Source organism: Pantherophis guttatus, chromosome 6, assembly GCF_059756535.1.
Source record: "Pantherophis guttatus breed Tessera chromosome 6, ASM5975653v1, whole genome shotgun sequence".
In the NCBI taxonomy this organism is placed as follows: domain Eukaryota; kingdom Metazoa; phylum Chordata; class Lepidosauria; order Squamata; family Colubridae; genus Pantherophis; species Pantherophis guttatus.
In genome coordinates this window covers 76529948-76546383 of record NC_142068.1, presented here as the reverse complement: position 1 = coordinate 76546383, position 16436 = coordinate 76529948, and the positions used below count along the sequence as shown (strand labels likewise).

The 16436-nt window shown below is 42.1% G+C and overlaps 2 protein-coding genes across 7 annotated transcripts in view; one reads left to right on the top strand and one right to left on the bottom strand.

Moving 5' to 3' along the window:
• The window catches only part of ASCC1 (activating signal cointegrator 1 complex subunit 1), a 119516-nt gene extending 103909 nt beyond the window's left edge, over window positions 1-15607 (bottom strand). The window contains exons 1-5 of one of the 6 annotated variants that reach the window (XM_060682262.2): window positions 15515-15607; window positions 8472-8610; window positions 5167-5266; window positions 2922-3019; window positions 678-856 (exon numbers count right to left, since the gene is read on the bottom strand). In XM_060682262.2, coding sequence (XP_060538245.2) covers window positions 678-856; window positions 2922-3019; window positions 5167-5266; window positions 8472-8580 — 486 coding nt within the window. In that variant the 5' untranslated portion in view covers window positions 8581-8610; window positions 15515-15607. Of the gene's footprint in view, window positions 1-677; window positions 857-2921; window positions 3020-5166; window positions 5267-8471; window positions 8611-10663; window positions 10685-11118; window positions 11291-11435; window positions 11516-14898; window positions 15036-15205; window positions 15460-15514 lie in introns of those variants that run through there. The other 5 variants (XM_034425992.3, XM_034425993.2, XM_034425997.3 and 2 more) reach the window with 5 other exon arrangements.
• ANAPC16 (anaphase promoting complex subunit 16) overlaps window positions 15564-16436 on the top strand; it is a 31939-nt gene continuing 31066 nt past the window's right edge. The window contains exon 1 of the mRNA XM_034425998.3: window positions 15564-15702. The gene's annotated coding sequence lies outside the window, so the exon portion shown is untranslated. The remainder of the gene's footprint in view (window positions 15703-16436) is intronic.

Sequence of the window (16436 nt, the reverse complement as noted above, 5' to 3'; positions counted from 1 at the left end):
GCTTCACATTATCCTTGTCTCAATGAGTTAATTTTCTGCTCTTATTATCAAGGGGTTAAGCACACACAATCCAGGAACTATTATCATCAAAGGCTCTCGTGGAAGCAAAATAATTATCGGCACTTCCATTATGGTTCTCCTATCTCAGGGGTCAGCAACCCGCGGCTCTGGAGCCACATGTGGCTCTTTCATCCCTCTGCTGCGGCTCCCTGTTGCCCGTCAGCTCCACAGTTGATAGGGCTTTCGTTTAGGACAAGTAGAAGAAAAAAGGATGCCGCGCTAGGGGGAGACTCTATGGTGGAGGGAACTGGATTTCCGGTCAGCAGAGGAAAAAAGGATGCCACGCTAGGGGGAGACTCTATGGTGAGGGAACCGGACTTCCGGTCGGCTCCAGAATTGAATGGGGGGGGGGGCTTCCGGTTAGGATCTTTGTGGCTCTTTGAGTGTTTAAGGTTGCCGATCCCTGACCTATCTAATATATTCTCATTCCAAAATGGAAACAGGTATGAGGACTGAGAGAAAATGAAAATACTGAAGAAGTGAGATAGGAACAAGGAAACAATATGCCAAACAAGACTTCTTAACACATTGTTTTCTGTTTTGTAACGGTCTTGAAAGGAAAGTTTAGCTACTTTTTGTCTACTCCACTGTTTCCGAATATTATAACGAAAACTTACATGGGAACATTTCTCCAACACTTCCTCTTTGAATTGTAAAAACTTCGCCTGGATTGCAGGCTGGTTGAGTGCAAATGATAGAAAATGTGTGAAGGGCTGTTTTTTACGAAAGCTTTCAATGAGAACGTCGATTCGTGTCCGTGCGGAAATAACACCACTCCGATGTTGTCCTGTGATCACTGAAAGCAAGGAAAATAATAGGACAGGATATATGCTAATGTGCTTCCATTTTCCTCCAGAAATCTAAGAATAGCAGGCAGCTAGCAAGTGCTTGCTGTACTCATAACCTAATTAGCAAGATGGCTGCTAAATTGACAAAGGACAACATAGGCATGGAGTGAGGAGCTTTTCTCCAGGAAGGAGTAAATTGTTATTAGAGGAGAGAACTTTACTTTTTGATCTTCATATTCCAACTTTGTTTGTCCTGTGTTTCCTACAAGAGATTTAAGAGGGCATACGTACTGTTCACTCCTGATCCTTTCCTGCTAACGGTATGATTACATTGCTTTAGATGCGTACAAAAGCAAACAGTTTATTTCCTTGGAAATCCCTTCCTCTCCAATCTCTATGCTCTGCGGGGGTGGGTGGGTAAGGTCAGGCAAAGGAAAGATTGCCTACATCTTGCCTTTTTTCTCCCACTCTCTTGCAAAGCAGAGAGATTGGAGAGGAAGGGATTTCAAGAGACTATTGTAAGCAGTAGGCACAGCGTGCCCACCGTTCCCAGGCCTGGGCTGCTAGTGTGAACACATTGCTTTTGATTTCCAAAGAGTAAACTCTTTGGAAATCCCTTCCTCCCCAATCTCTCTGCTTTGCGGGAAGAAAAAAAGGAAAAACCACAGGACAATACCTATTGACTATAATAGAGATCACATCATAGCCAGGCACTGTGAAAGTTGCAAATCGGCTGTGAAGTTTTTATTTATTTATTTAGACCTGTCTATAACTTCGAATGATTACTAAATGAATGGTTGGTATGTGAGGACTCTTTTGGGTGGAATGTTATCTTAAATCGGAAGTTGTTGTTTTTTTTTTAATAACTATAGTAAACTGGAGGTAGGAAAAAGAAGTGAAAAAGGGATAATAATTACTGCAAGTAAACTAAGGATTTTGGGAAGTAGAGGATGCACATTGGATAACAGCTGTTTCATTGTCATTGATTAAGATTCCTTTTTCTATGAAATGAAAGACTGCCTCCATTTATGGAAAGTCTTTGTTTCTCATGGAATGGAAAACAAATCCTCTTTCTTTAATTTCCCTTTTGTAGCTCATCTCATATATGGTAATGTAAAATATTCTTTTCACATACCGTGTTTCCCCAAAAATATGACCTACCCCGAAAGTAAGTCCTAGCTTGATTTTTTTATACATGTGCCCAATATTAGCCTGACCCCTGCCCAAAAAATAAGCCCTAATTAAGACTCCCCCACCCACTCCAGGGTGCACGGGTAAAAATTAAGCTAGGGTAGGGATGGGGGTGGGGTGGAGCTGCATGCTACTTAAATGAGCCTTGGTGACACAGCAGACTAAAATGCTGTTAAGTAGCACCAGCTGCCTGCAATTACTGCAAGTTCAAATCTCACCAGGCTCAAGGTTGACTCTGCCTTCCATCCTTTCGAGGTAGGTAAAATGAGGACCCGGATTGTGGGGGCAATAAGCTGACTTTGTATAAAAAAGAACACCGCTTCGGGAGGGGGTCGAAAGCCCTACTAAGCAGGTATATACAAAATATGAAGGCTATTGCTTAACGCATTGTAAGCTACCCTGAGTCTCTGGAGAAGGGCGGCATATAAATCGAACCAATAAATAAACAATAAATAAATACCTTCGGACAGTTGCAGCCAAACTCGCACACCCCGACACCTGCCTTGCTGGCCCATTTCTTCTGCAGCCGGCAAGGCTTTCCTGAAGGCCTCTGCAGCCAGTAACCGAGATCCAGATTGAACCAGAGCTCTGTTATCAGCTGCAGAAGCCTCCAGGAAAGCCTTGCTGGCTGTAGAAAAAGTTCCTGAAGGCCTCTGATAGCAAAAAGGTCGCTGGGGGCGATGCACGCAAGTGAGGTGAATCAGTGGACGACATTCCCCCTCCCTGAAAATAAGAGCTGGTGCCTTTTTTTTGGTGGCAAAAAAAATATAAGACAGGGTCTTATTTCCAGGGAAACATACCAGATATATTATTTCTTAGTTTTATGTAACCTGCATATGAAAACTCAGAAGTGTATTCATTTTTGCAAGCTCAAAATCTTACCGATTTCTCCTTCTACCCCTGGCTTGGGAATACTGATGGAGGTTCGTGTTTCTGTCTCCAGTTTTTTCCTGGTTTCTCCTTTCTTTCCTATTATATACCTGTAAAAAAAGATTTGAGTGGGATAAAGAAGAAAAAGGCGCTAAGGTTAAAAAGCTTAATTAGTATTAAATGATTTCCTGTGTCACAAAAACAACTGTCCTCTCTGTTATGGAATGGAAGAGCTTAATAGGCACAATAGTTCTCACAACATCCAAATCCTTGGGACCCAAAATGTAGCTTGTGACAGGCAATCATCGTGTTAAATTCAAGCTTTACAAATTATTTTATACCACATTTGCACAGTGCACAGTGGCAGGTAGGACAGCGCTCCAGAAGGTTAACGTCATTGCCCAGAGGATCATTGGTTGCTCCTCTTCTCTTTGGAAGAGTTTTATAGCTCCCGCTGCCTTAAGAAAGTTCAAAACATTCTTAAAGATCCATCTCATCCTGGGCACCCTTTTTTTTTGAATTATTACCATCTGGCAGACGGTACAGGACAATAAAAACAAGGACAAATAGGCTGAAAAACAGCTTCTATCCCAGAGCAGTAACTATATTGAATTCTACTGTATAGTGCAATATTAATGCAATAACAAGGGTTGTCAATTCAATTGTACAGAATGTGAAAGATGCGTGTTTTTTTAATTTTTTTTTTATGTATAATGTACACTGGCATTTAATTTCGTTGCACGAGGTGCAATGACAATAAACTAAACTAAACTAAAAATTTATTAGTTGGTAGATGAAGCATGAGAAGGTTTTGTTTTTCCCCTTCCACCAATTAGAGGAAATAGAAGTAAAGCCAGGGAATGCTGTAATTGATTATGTGCTGGTTGTAAAATTGATAGACTCCATAAATTTAGCAACGTGGATTTAGTGGCATGGCATATCGGCAGCAGCTTCAGAAAAAACACAACCAACAGAGGAAACAAACCAACAAACATAAAGCAATATGGGAAATGTAGTCTTGGATGGGCCTGTGGTCTTGCAAAGGCCTAGTGAGGGACCCTATTTGAAACCAAACAATCTGGAATCCAAAACTGCACCTCAAGGGCGACTTATTTATCTCCGCGACAACAACTGTGAGGCAAATGAGGTGGAAAGGAAAACGGGCGAACAGGAAACTGGTTGGGGAAAAAAATAAGTGATTGTGGCTCATTTCCTTCATTCCTCTCAGGTTCACTGACCACTTTCTAGGTAGCATTTTACCGAGTATGTGGGAGAGAAAAACGGTGTGTGTATGTGAGAAAATGCTTAGATAAGACTTGGCTTTATTGTCCTAATAAAACCAGGAGTTAATAAAAAAATTATTTGTGTGCTGTCTTGGCATGTAGTGTGATCACTTGTTCTCAACCTCACTAAAAGATGTGCATCACCCTTTGGGGGTGGGCAGCTTGAGACTACAGAAGACACCTTGACTGTTGACCAAGGCTGTGTCTTCTGTAGTCTCAAGCTGCCCATCCCCAAGTGGTGGTCGCTGCGAGTGGACGTTGGTGAGCGATGCAAGGAAAGACGGATTGATTATAAGTGTATTGTAACAAGCTTTCATTGTAATGCTCATAATTGTTAACAAAGAACCACAGTGAGAAACTATGGTCAAAATTAAATAAGCAGTCTAAGTGGTTTGGAACAAAGGCCAAATCAAACAAGCTAAAGCATTTTTAAAAAACTTATAATGCACTTGTCTGTTAAAAATCAGTCATTTAAGCTTTTTGTTGCTGTTGATTCTCTCGTAAAATAATATATAAAGATGATGATGCTAAATGTGTTTTAGGCTGCAATCATATTATCCTTTCCCTAAATGTAAGCCACACTGAACGCTGTGGCTGTTACTCCATAAAATAAAAGTATTGTAAGTATTGGAAATATTTATACAATATTTCCGATATTGTAACTTGATTAGAAATAAGCTTGCTAGCACCTGCTACTTGATCACTCACCCACGGCTTCCCTCCATAAAAAAGTGGCCAAACATCATTATTACATTGCAAACCAGGGCTGGAAGCTACAATTAGCACATTTAAAAAAAACAAACCAGGAAAGAGGCATTTATGATTGGTTTAACCACTGCGCCACCAGGGCTCCATGAGACTGAATTGTTAGCCTTTATCATCTTTGCATAGGTAGAGAAGGGATTTCTGTCAACATTAGAGCAGGAGATACCCATCTGCATGCAGTTCTTGTGATTCTATTCCCTCAAACTCACTTATATAGTGGACTAGGAACGTCCATAGCACATTGGTATCCTCTTTCTGTCTCTTCTACTCCAAATGCATCACAGGGTTCGTCTGAGCCATCTCCAAGACCTATAAAACATGAGCCGATAATAAGTCATTTACCAAGATGGTCCAGCCATCTCATTTCTCAGATAATTAAAGAAAAAAAAACTGTTAAGGGGATGGGATAGAGCAGGGGTGCCAAATTCAAGGCCCGCAGGCCACATCCGGCCCTTGGGTTGCTTAAATCTGGCCCACAGGGCTGGCCTGGAAATAGCAAAGGACAGGCTCACTGTGCCTTTGGCAGTCAAAATGGGGGGGGAGCGTGTGCGGCCCCCCCACACCCTGTTTTGGCCAGTGCTCATGTGGCCCCTCCATCAGTGGTGGGTTCCCCCGGGTTCTATAGAACCGGTAGTAAAACCTGCGGGAGGCCCCGCCCACTGACCCCGACGTCATCACGCGTGGCACCGTTGTGAACCGGTAGTAAAGGTAAGTAGAACCCACCCCTGCCCCCCATGCCCCATTTGGCTGGCAGGGTGCTGCAGGAGGCCATCCAGGCCAAAAACAGAGCATGGGGGAGCCTCGCGTGCCCCCCCTCCATGCCCTGTTTTGGCTGGCAGGGTGCTGCAAGAGGCGTCTGTCCTATCTCCCCACCCACCCCGGCCGGCCCACGGAGAACTAAAATGCTGATCCGGCCCTCAAAGAAATCCAGTTTGACACCCCTGGGATAGAGGGAACTTCTACCAGCTTTGTTTTGTGGACCTCTTTTTAAAACCATCACACTGACATTTTAGTCTTGCAGGCATTTCAATAAGCAGCTGCTGTAGTGAATCAAACAGTGTTTTGTTTTAATCTGCTTTCGAATACAAGCCGCAAAATAACTCTGTGGGAAACTTTTCAGTGGATTCTGCCACAGATGCAAATGTCTATTTAAGAAAGCATAAAAGAAGAGAGGATACAGATGCAGTCTCTGAAAGCTGACGGTTGGAAGGAAAGTGATTCTCATTGTCATAGTCAATATTCTCAGCTGAAAAAGAAAACACAGCAATTATTCTTTTCTACCAACCAGGAAAAAAAAATCATCTCCCAAACTGCGTATGTGAAAACTGAATTACGTTAATTCAATAGCAATTCAGCAGATAAGTTGAGGGGAAATAACTTTTCCTTACATATAATGTATTTCGAAAGCACTTGACAATTTACAGAATGTTGGCGGTAGTCTTGAAATAAAATAAATAAATAATAGACAAGGTTAATAATCCTTATTTTAATATTCTGCCAGCATGTGAAATTAAATATACTGTTGGGAGAGTTCGCATTCTCTCTCTTACATCCCTCCTTTGGTATTGATATGTAGAGTGAACAATCTCTTGGCCTTTATGTCATTTTTCCGGATTTGCTACCATCGTTTAGATAGAAATTTTATTGATTCTTCTCTTATCTGTCATCTCCTTAAGATGTTCCATCAATTCAAGAAGACTTTTGATTTGGTAATGAATGCAGTGCTGATATAACCTCATTTTCTAGTACCAAAGGTTCTTGTAAGCATGGAGTATTGTAGGAGATGACCAGGCTGAGCCTGAGGGAGGGGTCAAACGCGTCATCAGTCATGAGTCCCTTCACGGTCACAAGAGATCTAAGTCCCGCCGACGTGGAATTCCTGAACTACTCACGGCCAAATTTATTTATTTATTTATTTGTTTAAATTTCTATACCGCCCTTCTCCAAATAGGACTCAGGGCGGTGCACAGCCTAAGTAAAAACAAAGCATACAAAATTTAAAAAACAGTATTAAAATAATTAGATATTCTGGCCGTAAATTAAAACAACCCAATTTAAAACCAATTTAAAATTTAGCTCAAGCCAGCCCAAATTTCTTTGACCGTCAGTAGTTCAACTTCTTGTAGAGAGCTTAAGCCTGCAATAAATCTTTCTATCTATTTGAACTGCCTGGATCTCCCGATTTCTCTGGGGCTTGACCAATATTTTCTTAACGTATCTTAGATATTAACACCTTTATTGCCCAGAATTTCACTCCACCCCTGCCATTTTCGTTTGATCTTCTTTGAATAAGTTACTATCTATCCATTGGCATCCTTTGGCATTCCAATTCTAAACTGGATTTCCTTCTAAATTTGGACTTTTCTATCTCCTTGAACCTCTAAGATAGTCAATCTGATTTCTGCATACTCCATCTGGTGATAGCCACATGCACAGGCATCATTTTGATAGTCGGAAGTTTGTGTTTGTAATGAAGAAATAATTGGCATGGGAACCTTCAGAGTTGGTTTCTGTTGTGGCTCCATTGCCTGAGCCTGGGCTATCGACAGATGCAGACTCTGAGAGTGAGGAAGAGGAGTTGGCAAGGCCTCCCTCTCCAGGACCCTCCTCTCTGGCAATGCCTCCGGAGGACACCGAAGGCCAAAAGATAGGCTCAGAGCCAAGCACGTCCCGGCAGCCACAGGTGGACAGCGACGAAGGAGATAAGTGCTGGCTGGACCCTCGCCAGAGGCGCAGGGAGAAGCGTGTGCAGCAGAGGGGAAGGCGTGCCAGAGATTAGCTGAGTCACAGGACCACACCCCACAGGGTATAAATGTGGGTGTGGTGGCCGGTTCAGTTTGTGAAGAGCAAAAACTAGAAATAATCCATGATCTCTGCGTTACTGGACTTTGCCTGCTTTATCGGACTGCATTTGGATTAATCCTTGTATTGTTGAAACTCTGCCTGTTTTATTGGAACGCTTGCAGTCTAATCTTTGTTTTGTATGAGTAAAGTCTGAATTGGCAGCTAGCCACTGGGTTGCTGCCAGCTTTATTTTCAAAGAATTTTGTCGTGTGGCTTATTAACTCCGGGCCGTCTGTGGGGGTGCGTGAGTGGAATAGGGACAGAACAGTTTCCACTGGCTATGCCATGATGTATCTAACAAAATGTTCTTAGAGGAATCTGCCTGCCTCAGAGTTCTGCTTTCAATGGGTGCATTACTCAGAACGTTGACATTAGCCTTTCATGTGACTCTTATCCAAGTTTTTACTCTAACTGCTGATTCAGAAGAAGAGGAAATGGGTACATTTTATGGTTTAGTTCAATCTGAAGTTAACAAAAGATGCAAAGAAGATGGCAAAATTGGAAATATTAAAGAGGAAAATGTGCCTGGGTCTAAGGTCTAGGTTAGGAAACCAAAATAAAGCAGTGGAACAGTTTAGCAATTTCTGCCAAACCATTGGGGGTGGGGGTGGGGGGTGGTAAAACAAAATATAAATAAAAATGAAGTGATCCTGTAGAGCAGTGATTATACCTGTATTAAAATCTTCCTCTTCTTCCTGTTGGTGAGCTTGCTCTTGAATAAAATTTTTCCTATAAACACGCCCGTCAATTCTTATCAGTACTGGCCGTAGCACTTCCATGATTCTTTATCTTCCAATAGCTGTACTTGGCTGAAAGAAAAATAAAATAAAATCTGCCTCATCTCTTTAGTTTCTTATTCATCACAATATTAACAGCAGTATTATCAAAAATAGTTCAGAGATGCCGCCTATAAAGCTGAAGTACGACATCTTCCTGGATCCAGTTATTTGTAGCTAATCTTCCAATACCGATTGTCACATATTTACATTTTCCCGAGTCATGGAGGTAACATGATAGCAGTGCTCCAATATCTAAGGGGCTGCCACAAAGAAGAGGTCAGTAAAACTATTCTCCAAAGTACCAGGCGGCAAGACAAGAAGCAATGGATGGAAACCAATCAAGGAGAGAAGCAGCCTAGAACTAAGGGGAAATTTCTTGACAGTGGGAACAATTAATCAATAGAACGACTTGCCTCCAGAAGTTGTGGGTGCTCCAACAATTAAAGTTTTAAAGAAGAGATTGGCCAACCATTTGTCTGAAATGGTATAGGGCAGCAGCGGTGTCAAACTCGAGGCCTACGGGACGGATGCGTCACACGCAGGCCACACCCACTCCCAGTTTAGCAAAGGGGGGAAAAGTTGTGATACGTCTCGTCACGACAATCTGACGATGTGAGTTTGACATCTCTGGTATAAGGTTTCCTGTTTGAGCAGGGGTTTGGAATAGAAGACCTCCAAGGTCCCTTCCGACTGTTATTCTATTAGATCAGCACTGCACCAACTTTGGTCAGGCATTAGCTACCTCAGAAACAGAGAAAGATGTCATTTTCACTTCATTATCACAATCAGAAACATACTGAATCTTAACAGAGCTGTTCAGCTCCTTTATCTTCCTAGATTAACTAAAACTATTGGTGCTCGTTATCTGGATCAAATTTAACAAAAATGGAACGCTGTCTAAATTATGTCTTTCAACAATATAAAATTTGTGGCACAGGGAGAAAAAAGAATTCTTTTATTGACCAAGTGTGATTGGACACACAAGGAATTTGTCTTTGGTGCATATGCACTCAGTGTACATAAATAAAAAATAAAATATAAAAAGAGAAGAGTATATATTAGGGCAGATTTCTCCATCCTGATGACCTCCAAATCTGTTAGATTTAAATTTCCAAATCCAAAACCAGCAGGCTACTAGGGAAGGCTACTTTAGATGTCAAACAGCATAATGTTCCTTTTCTTTCCAATAGTTCTTTAATAGGACATTTCGGTAGACACATATTTCATGCAAGGCTAAGAAAATGTGGTGCCAGCCAAAATGCCATTACTAAATTACTGAGAACTGCAAAATGTTTGATGATTGTATTAGAAATAGGAGAAAAGCAATCTGAAGTCACAGTCTTGTACATATTGCAAAATAGCAAATCCATTGTGACAATATGATGATAGTGAGCTTATTATTTCTTGAAAGTTATGCCTAGTAAGGAAGGGCAAAACATGATTTGTAAAAAAAAATATATTTTGGGAAGAGATTGAACAAAGGACTGTGTTTCCCAAAAAACAATATGAAGGATCAATATAAGGGTCACAATTCAAAAACCTGGTATATATCAATTCATTTGCAAAACATCAGAATATTCAATATATCTCTTAACAGATTGCCTCCCACTGGCCAGTTCGCTCCCACAGAGAGGGCGTCCTCAGGGTGCCCTCGGCCAGACAATGTCGGTTGGCGACCCCCAGGGGGAGAGCCTTCTCTGTGGTGGCACCTACCCTTTGGAACAATCTACCCCCAGAGATCCGAGTGATCTCCGACCTCCGGACTTTTTGTCGGGCCCTAAAAACCTATTTTTTTCACTTAGCCAGGCTGTCCTGATTTTATGGCTGGTTTTAAAATTTGATATGGATTTTAATTGATAAGTTTTAAATTACGGGCCAAATTTATTTAATTATTTTAAATCTATTTTTTAACTTTTATGTATAAATGTTTTTTATCTTGGCTGTTCACCGCCCTGAGTCCGAAAGGAGAAGGGCGGTATAGAAGTTTGAAAAATAAATAAATAAATAAATAAATAAACAAACAATGTTGCCGAAGCAGAATATCCATGTATGGATGGAGTCAATAGCATTGCTGGGTACTTACATGTTAGAAAAACATAACTGAGGGAGGTCATTACTTTTATATTCTGCTTTCTGAGATTCCAGAGGCAATTTAGGAATCAGTCATTGTTTAGAAACCAAACATAGGACTGTATATTCCAAAGCGATTCTTCTGTTGTTACTCCTGTCTTTCTCAAAAGAAGACCTTACAACGTCTACCTTATAGTTAGTCACATTCACCCTGCATGATGCTTAACCAAAAATGACTAATACCCTGCTTCCCCCAAAATAAGACATCCCCTGATAATAAGCCCAATTGGGCTTTTGAGCGCATGGCAATAAGGCCAAGCACTTATTTCAGGGTTCAAAAAAATATAAGACAGGGTCGTAGTTTCGGGAAAACATGGTAACTAGAAAACCTGTGCCCACTTGGGTTAACATTTCAGAGATATCTGGCATTGAGTCATGGCAACTGGACTGATTTTTTTGTTGGTTTACCATGCTTCATTGTCCATCCAAGCAATTTCTTCAATCTGAACTAGTCGGTCAGGAGATCCTGAGTGGGCAGAGAATTGTGTAACATGCCAACTCCTAAAATTCTTAGGGGCATTCCCGCACCAACTTTCCCAAAGTGTGTGGCAATATGTTGATGGAGATTCTCAGTCTTCCAGGTAGAATTGTTCGGAAATCCGAGTCATGGCAACTGAATTCTCTGCCTACTCAGACTGAAGAAGCAGCTTGGATGGGCAGCAGAACATTGTCTCAAATCAACAAGAAAATAAGTCCACTTGGGCATTTCAGAGATATTTCTTTACCAGATTCTTCAAGGTCTTTAAAAATGAGAGAGTATCTGCTGTACTGCCTTCACTGGAAAAGCTGGTATGAAAATAGCCCATGTTGAGCTGTAGTCAAACATCAGCACAGGAATTGTTTTGTGACATTTTGTATTATGTCATAAAACTGTTTAGCCTGTGCTTAACTGTATAGCAGCCAAACATCAGCCCAGGAAATATTTTACAGCATTTTGCATTATGTCATAAACTGCTTTATGATAATGCTTATGTCATTAAATGTTTTATAAAATTTGTCAGATTTCAATTCCACAGGAGTCATGGATCCTGGATTTTGGATATAAGTTAGCCATTGGAAGTACTTTGGTTCTAAAGTAACTTGCCCTATGGTGCATCATTTTGCCCGGTTAAAAGTAGCAGAAATCAGCCCACTATTGAGGAATGGACTTTGAAGATGGCCAGCTTTGCAGAGATGGCGAAGATTTCAGCATATCTAAAAGATCGCTCACAAGAGACTTATGAATGGGAGTGGAAAAAGTGGATAGATTATGTGCAGAACAAATATCAAACTAGGAAGTATCAAATAGCTTTTAACTGAAAGTATTATATAAAGATAGAAATATTTGAATTTTGTGAAGATGGAAAAATATATTGGGGGTGGAGGGGTTCAAATTTTATAAAAAGGGGATTTTGATTTGGATTATATTCTGTGGAAGTCCGGGGGGGAGGGGTGGGTTAGGGGGGGTTAGGGGGGGTTGGGGAGGGTTAGGGAGGTTAGGGAGGGATGGGGGGGGGGAAATGGGGAAAAAATGTAATTGTAAAACTTTTTCAATAAAAAAAAAAGTAGCAGAAATCAGAGTTTTAGTAATAAGCAATTATCCTGTTTTTACCACTTTAACACTTCTTAAAAAGAGAGGAGTTTTTTTTTTTTTTTAATTTGATTTATATGCCACCCTTCTCCGGAGACTCAGGGCGGCTTACAGTGCGTTAAGCAATAGCCTTCATACTTTTGTAAATTTTATACAAAGTCAGCTTATTGCCCCCACAAACTGGGTCCTCAATTTACCTACCTTAGAAAGGATGGAAGGCTGAGTCAACCTTGAGCCTGGCAAGATTCGAACTTACTTTAATTGCAGACAGCTGGTGTTAAATTACAGTGCCTTGTCTGCAGAGCTATCCAGTCTTCTTAAAGACTGCTGTAATGGTTTGTGGAAATAACCTTGGGAAGGGGAAGAACCACAGCCAGGGGATTAGGCTAGATAAGAGGCAGTTTATCCCTTCACAAAACCGGACATGGTAAACATCTCAGCAAGAACTTTCCCCATTGTCTTGGGCTGTATAGGAGAGGGGGAGAAATCTACTTTGAGACTTGCAAGATTCTTTTACTGTAACTTACAATAAAGTAGAACTACCGTATTTTTTGGAGTATAAGACGCATCTTTTCCCTTCCAAAAAGAGGGTGAAAATCTCGGTGCATTTTATACTCCGAATGTAGCCCCGCCCATCCTCTCAAACAGAGGTTTCAGAGGCTGAAAAAAGCCTCAGAAAGAAGCTTCAGAAAAAAAGCCTGTTTCAGAGGCTTTCAAAGGTTGAAAAAAAAGCAAGGCACAATGCTCACAACCAAGGAACCTCTTGCTAAAATTCACCTCTGGGAACAGCTGATTGGGGGTATTCCGGGACAATCCACCCACCAATCAGCTTTTTTCTTATTTTCTTCCCCAAAAATTAAGGTGTGTCTTATACTCCGGTGCGTCTTATACTCTGAAAAATACAGTAGTTTATCTGGGTACGTTTCTAGTCTGGACTACCTTACAACTCCTTATGGCTATGTTCATACAGCATGGGACACAGCCACATATTAATAAAAATAAGAACAACATCTGCTTATCCCGTCATTGGGAAGGGCTTGACAGGTGGATAAAAATGCCAAATCCAAGTCTAAGCGCCTGGCTTACTGTACTACTAACCATAACAATAATAATAATTTAATTCTGGTAGTTATCAGCACACTGGGTGCCATACCAAAAAATGTTGCACTAAAGAAAGTATGTGCATTGACAACATTTCCATCTGTCAATTACATGGTATTTGGATCTCCATGCCAAGACATCCTATCTTAGGTTCTTGGGAAGAACTAGATGCATATGAAGGCCAACATCAACTAAAGAACAGGCATTATTATTCAAACAAAAGTCTGAAATCACAACAATTAACTGACTGTGCAACCATCCATAACTTATTCAATTTATATGCCACTCAAAATCCAGCAGCTCTAGATTTTATTTATTTATTTATTTATTTATTTTATTAGATTTCTATACCGCCCTACTCCCGAAGGACTCAGGGCGGTGCACAGCCAAACAATAAAAACACATACAATACAAAATTTAAAAAATAGAATAAAATCAAATTAAATAATTTTGGCCCCGACAAATTTTAAGCCAAATTATTACATTAGTTTGCTGTACAAATCCAGAGGGGGTACGGATAGTTTGGGACAGTGTTTAGTCCTAATCAAAACAATGAGTTAATTAAGTCATTATTATTTAGGAGTAAGGTTTTGGGGGAGGCATAGTAAGCAGATAATGCTGTAGTCCAGGGGTCACCAACCTTTCGGACCTCAGGGACCACTAAATTCATAATTTTAAATCCCGCGCATCACTAATATGATTTTTTTAAAAAAGATAAATAGTATTTAGTGCAATTTAGGTAAAGGTAAAGGTTCCTCCTTGCACATATGTGCTAGTCGTTCCCGACTCTAGGGGGGCGGTGCTCATCTCCGTTTCAAAGCCAAAGAGCCAGCGCTGCCCGAAGACGTCTCCGTGGTCATGTGGCCGGTATGACTAAATGCCAAAGGCACAGGAAACGCTGTTACCTTCCCACCAAAGGTGGTCCCTATTTTTCTACTTGCATTTTTTACGTGCTTTCAAACGGTTAAGGTTGGCAGAAGCTGGGACAAGTCATGGGAGCTCACCCCGTTAAGCGGCACTAGGGATTCGAACCACTGAACTGCCGACCTTTTGATCAACAAGCTCAACGTCATAGCTACTGAGCCACCACATCCCTTAGTGCAATATATAATTTTTCTGCGGACCACCAAAATTTTCTCACAGACCACCAGTGGTCCACGGACCGCTGGTTGGTAATCACTGCTCTAGTCTAGCTTTAGCCAATGATCAAGTCCATCGAAATAAAGAACGGGGAAAAAGTGACCCAAGAATTTGGTAATAGGAAAGACAGCCCTCTTTCCCCATTATCCTGTAAGGATGGACCAGGATCATTCCGGGGGCACCACTGGGGGTGAATTTATTTCACCCATGATCACGTCTCTTACTCGGATCTTTTTTCCATCCTTAGGATGGGCAGCTGGTAGTACAAGTATGCTCAGAATATCTTTTCCCCACGGAGGGAAAGCCACCAAATCTGATGGATCCCTAAACTCACACCGCATTGCAATTTAAGCCACTCCAGTCCGTCCCGATCTTACCTCTCGGTCGAGGGATTAAATGTTTAACAGACAGACCACACACACACACACACGGCAGATCTACGTGGATCCCACTCCGGTTGGAGCAAACCGGAGGAACCGCGGCGCTTTTTCAATGGCAGAGCAGCCCTTCGCCCTGCTGATTGGGGCGTGGAAGGGAGAGGAGGGGCAGAATGTCAATGCAACCAAGTATGTTAGTAAAAGACTCGGGATGGCAAAAACCGAGCGCCCGATTCAGACGACCGCGATCTTAACCCGTGTTTGTGGTCTGGGGATCTATCTGTACAAGTGAAAAGGGTGTTTTTACCGTCGGGACCCGGGAAATCCTGGCCGCCAAGCTAGTGTTTGGGACACAGAATCAAAATTCCTCTGCGGTACTGGCTGCTTCGATTAGGGCTCGTGGTGAGAAAATTCTCTTCCACTAAATTGGGGTTTTGAGAGGAGAAATCAGCCTCTGCCGCAAAGCAAGAGCCAAAGCGACCCTCGCCCTTCCCCTGCAACCAAACCGCGCCTCTCTAGGGGCCCCTGTATTTATAGGCTTTTAGGCCACGCCCTTTTTCTGACGCACCAATCAGGAGTCAGCAGATCAGGGCGCGCTTTTATGACCGAAGCTTACCGCCTCTCGGCTTCGGCCCGGTGGGTGGTGACTGCGTCACTCCCGAGCTGCCTCCTGTCGGGATTTGAATGGCTTCCGTCTATGAGTCGCCCGCCTTCTCTTGTTTAGATCTACCTAAGTATCGCGAGATTTCTTCATCCCTACCGGCCGGAGGAGGACGGGATCATCCTGGATAGTCTGGACGCCTGGTAACCATAACAAGCTCTGTCTTGTTGCCCCCCCCTCCCGAATCTTTCCTTTCTTTTCTTTGCCTCTTCTTCTTGGTTAGGCGGTGCAGCAGCTGCAAAAAAAAACAAAAGCAGAAGCGGCTGCTTTGTTCGGCGGGGGTTCCTGGCCTTTGAGCAGCGGATGCACATCAGCGGGTAGAATACAATAGAATAGAATAACAGAGTTGGAAGGGACCTTAGAGGTCTTCTAGTCCCAACCTTGGCCACTTTAAGACTTGTGGACTTCAACTCCCAGAATTCCTCAGCCAGCCATGCTGGCTGAGGAATTCTGGGAGTTGAAGTCCACAAGTCTTAAAGTGGCCAAGGTTGGAGACTCCTGTTCTAGTCCAAGGGTGGGCAAACTGTGGCCCTTTTACAACTTGTGGACTTCAACTCCCAGAATTCCTGAGACAGCCAAGCTGGCTCAGGAATTCTGGGAGTTGAAGTCCACAGGTCATAACAGGGCCATATTTGCCCACCCCTGTTCTAGTCCAACCCCCTGCTTAGGCAAGAAACCCTTTATACCATTTCAGACAAATGTGTGTTGTTGGCTGGTGTGATGCAGGTGGGAGGGTTGGGGTTTGCCTCTCCTCCACTACCCTTGCAAAAGTGCAAATGACCAGTAGCATTATTTTACTAGGTTTGCAAACACTTTTTTTTTTTTTTTGGCTTTTCCTAACATAATAGCAGTAGCACTTAAGACTTATATACCAGTG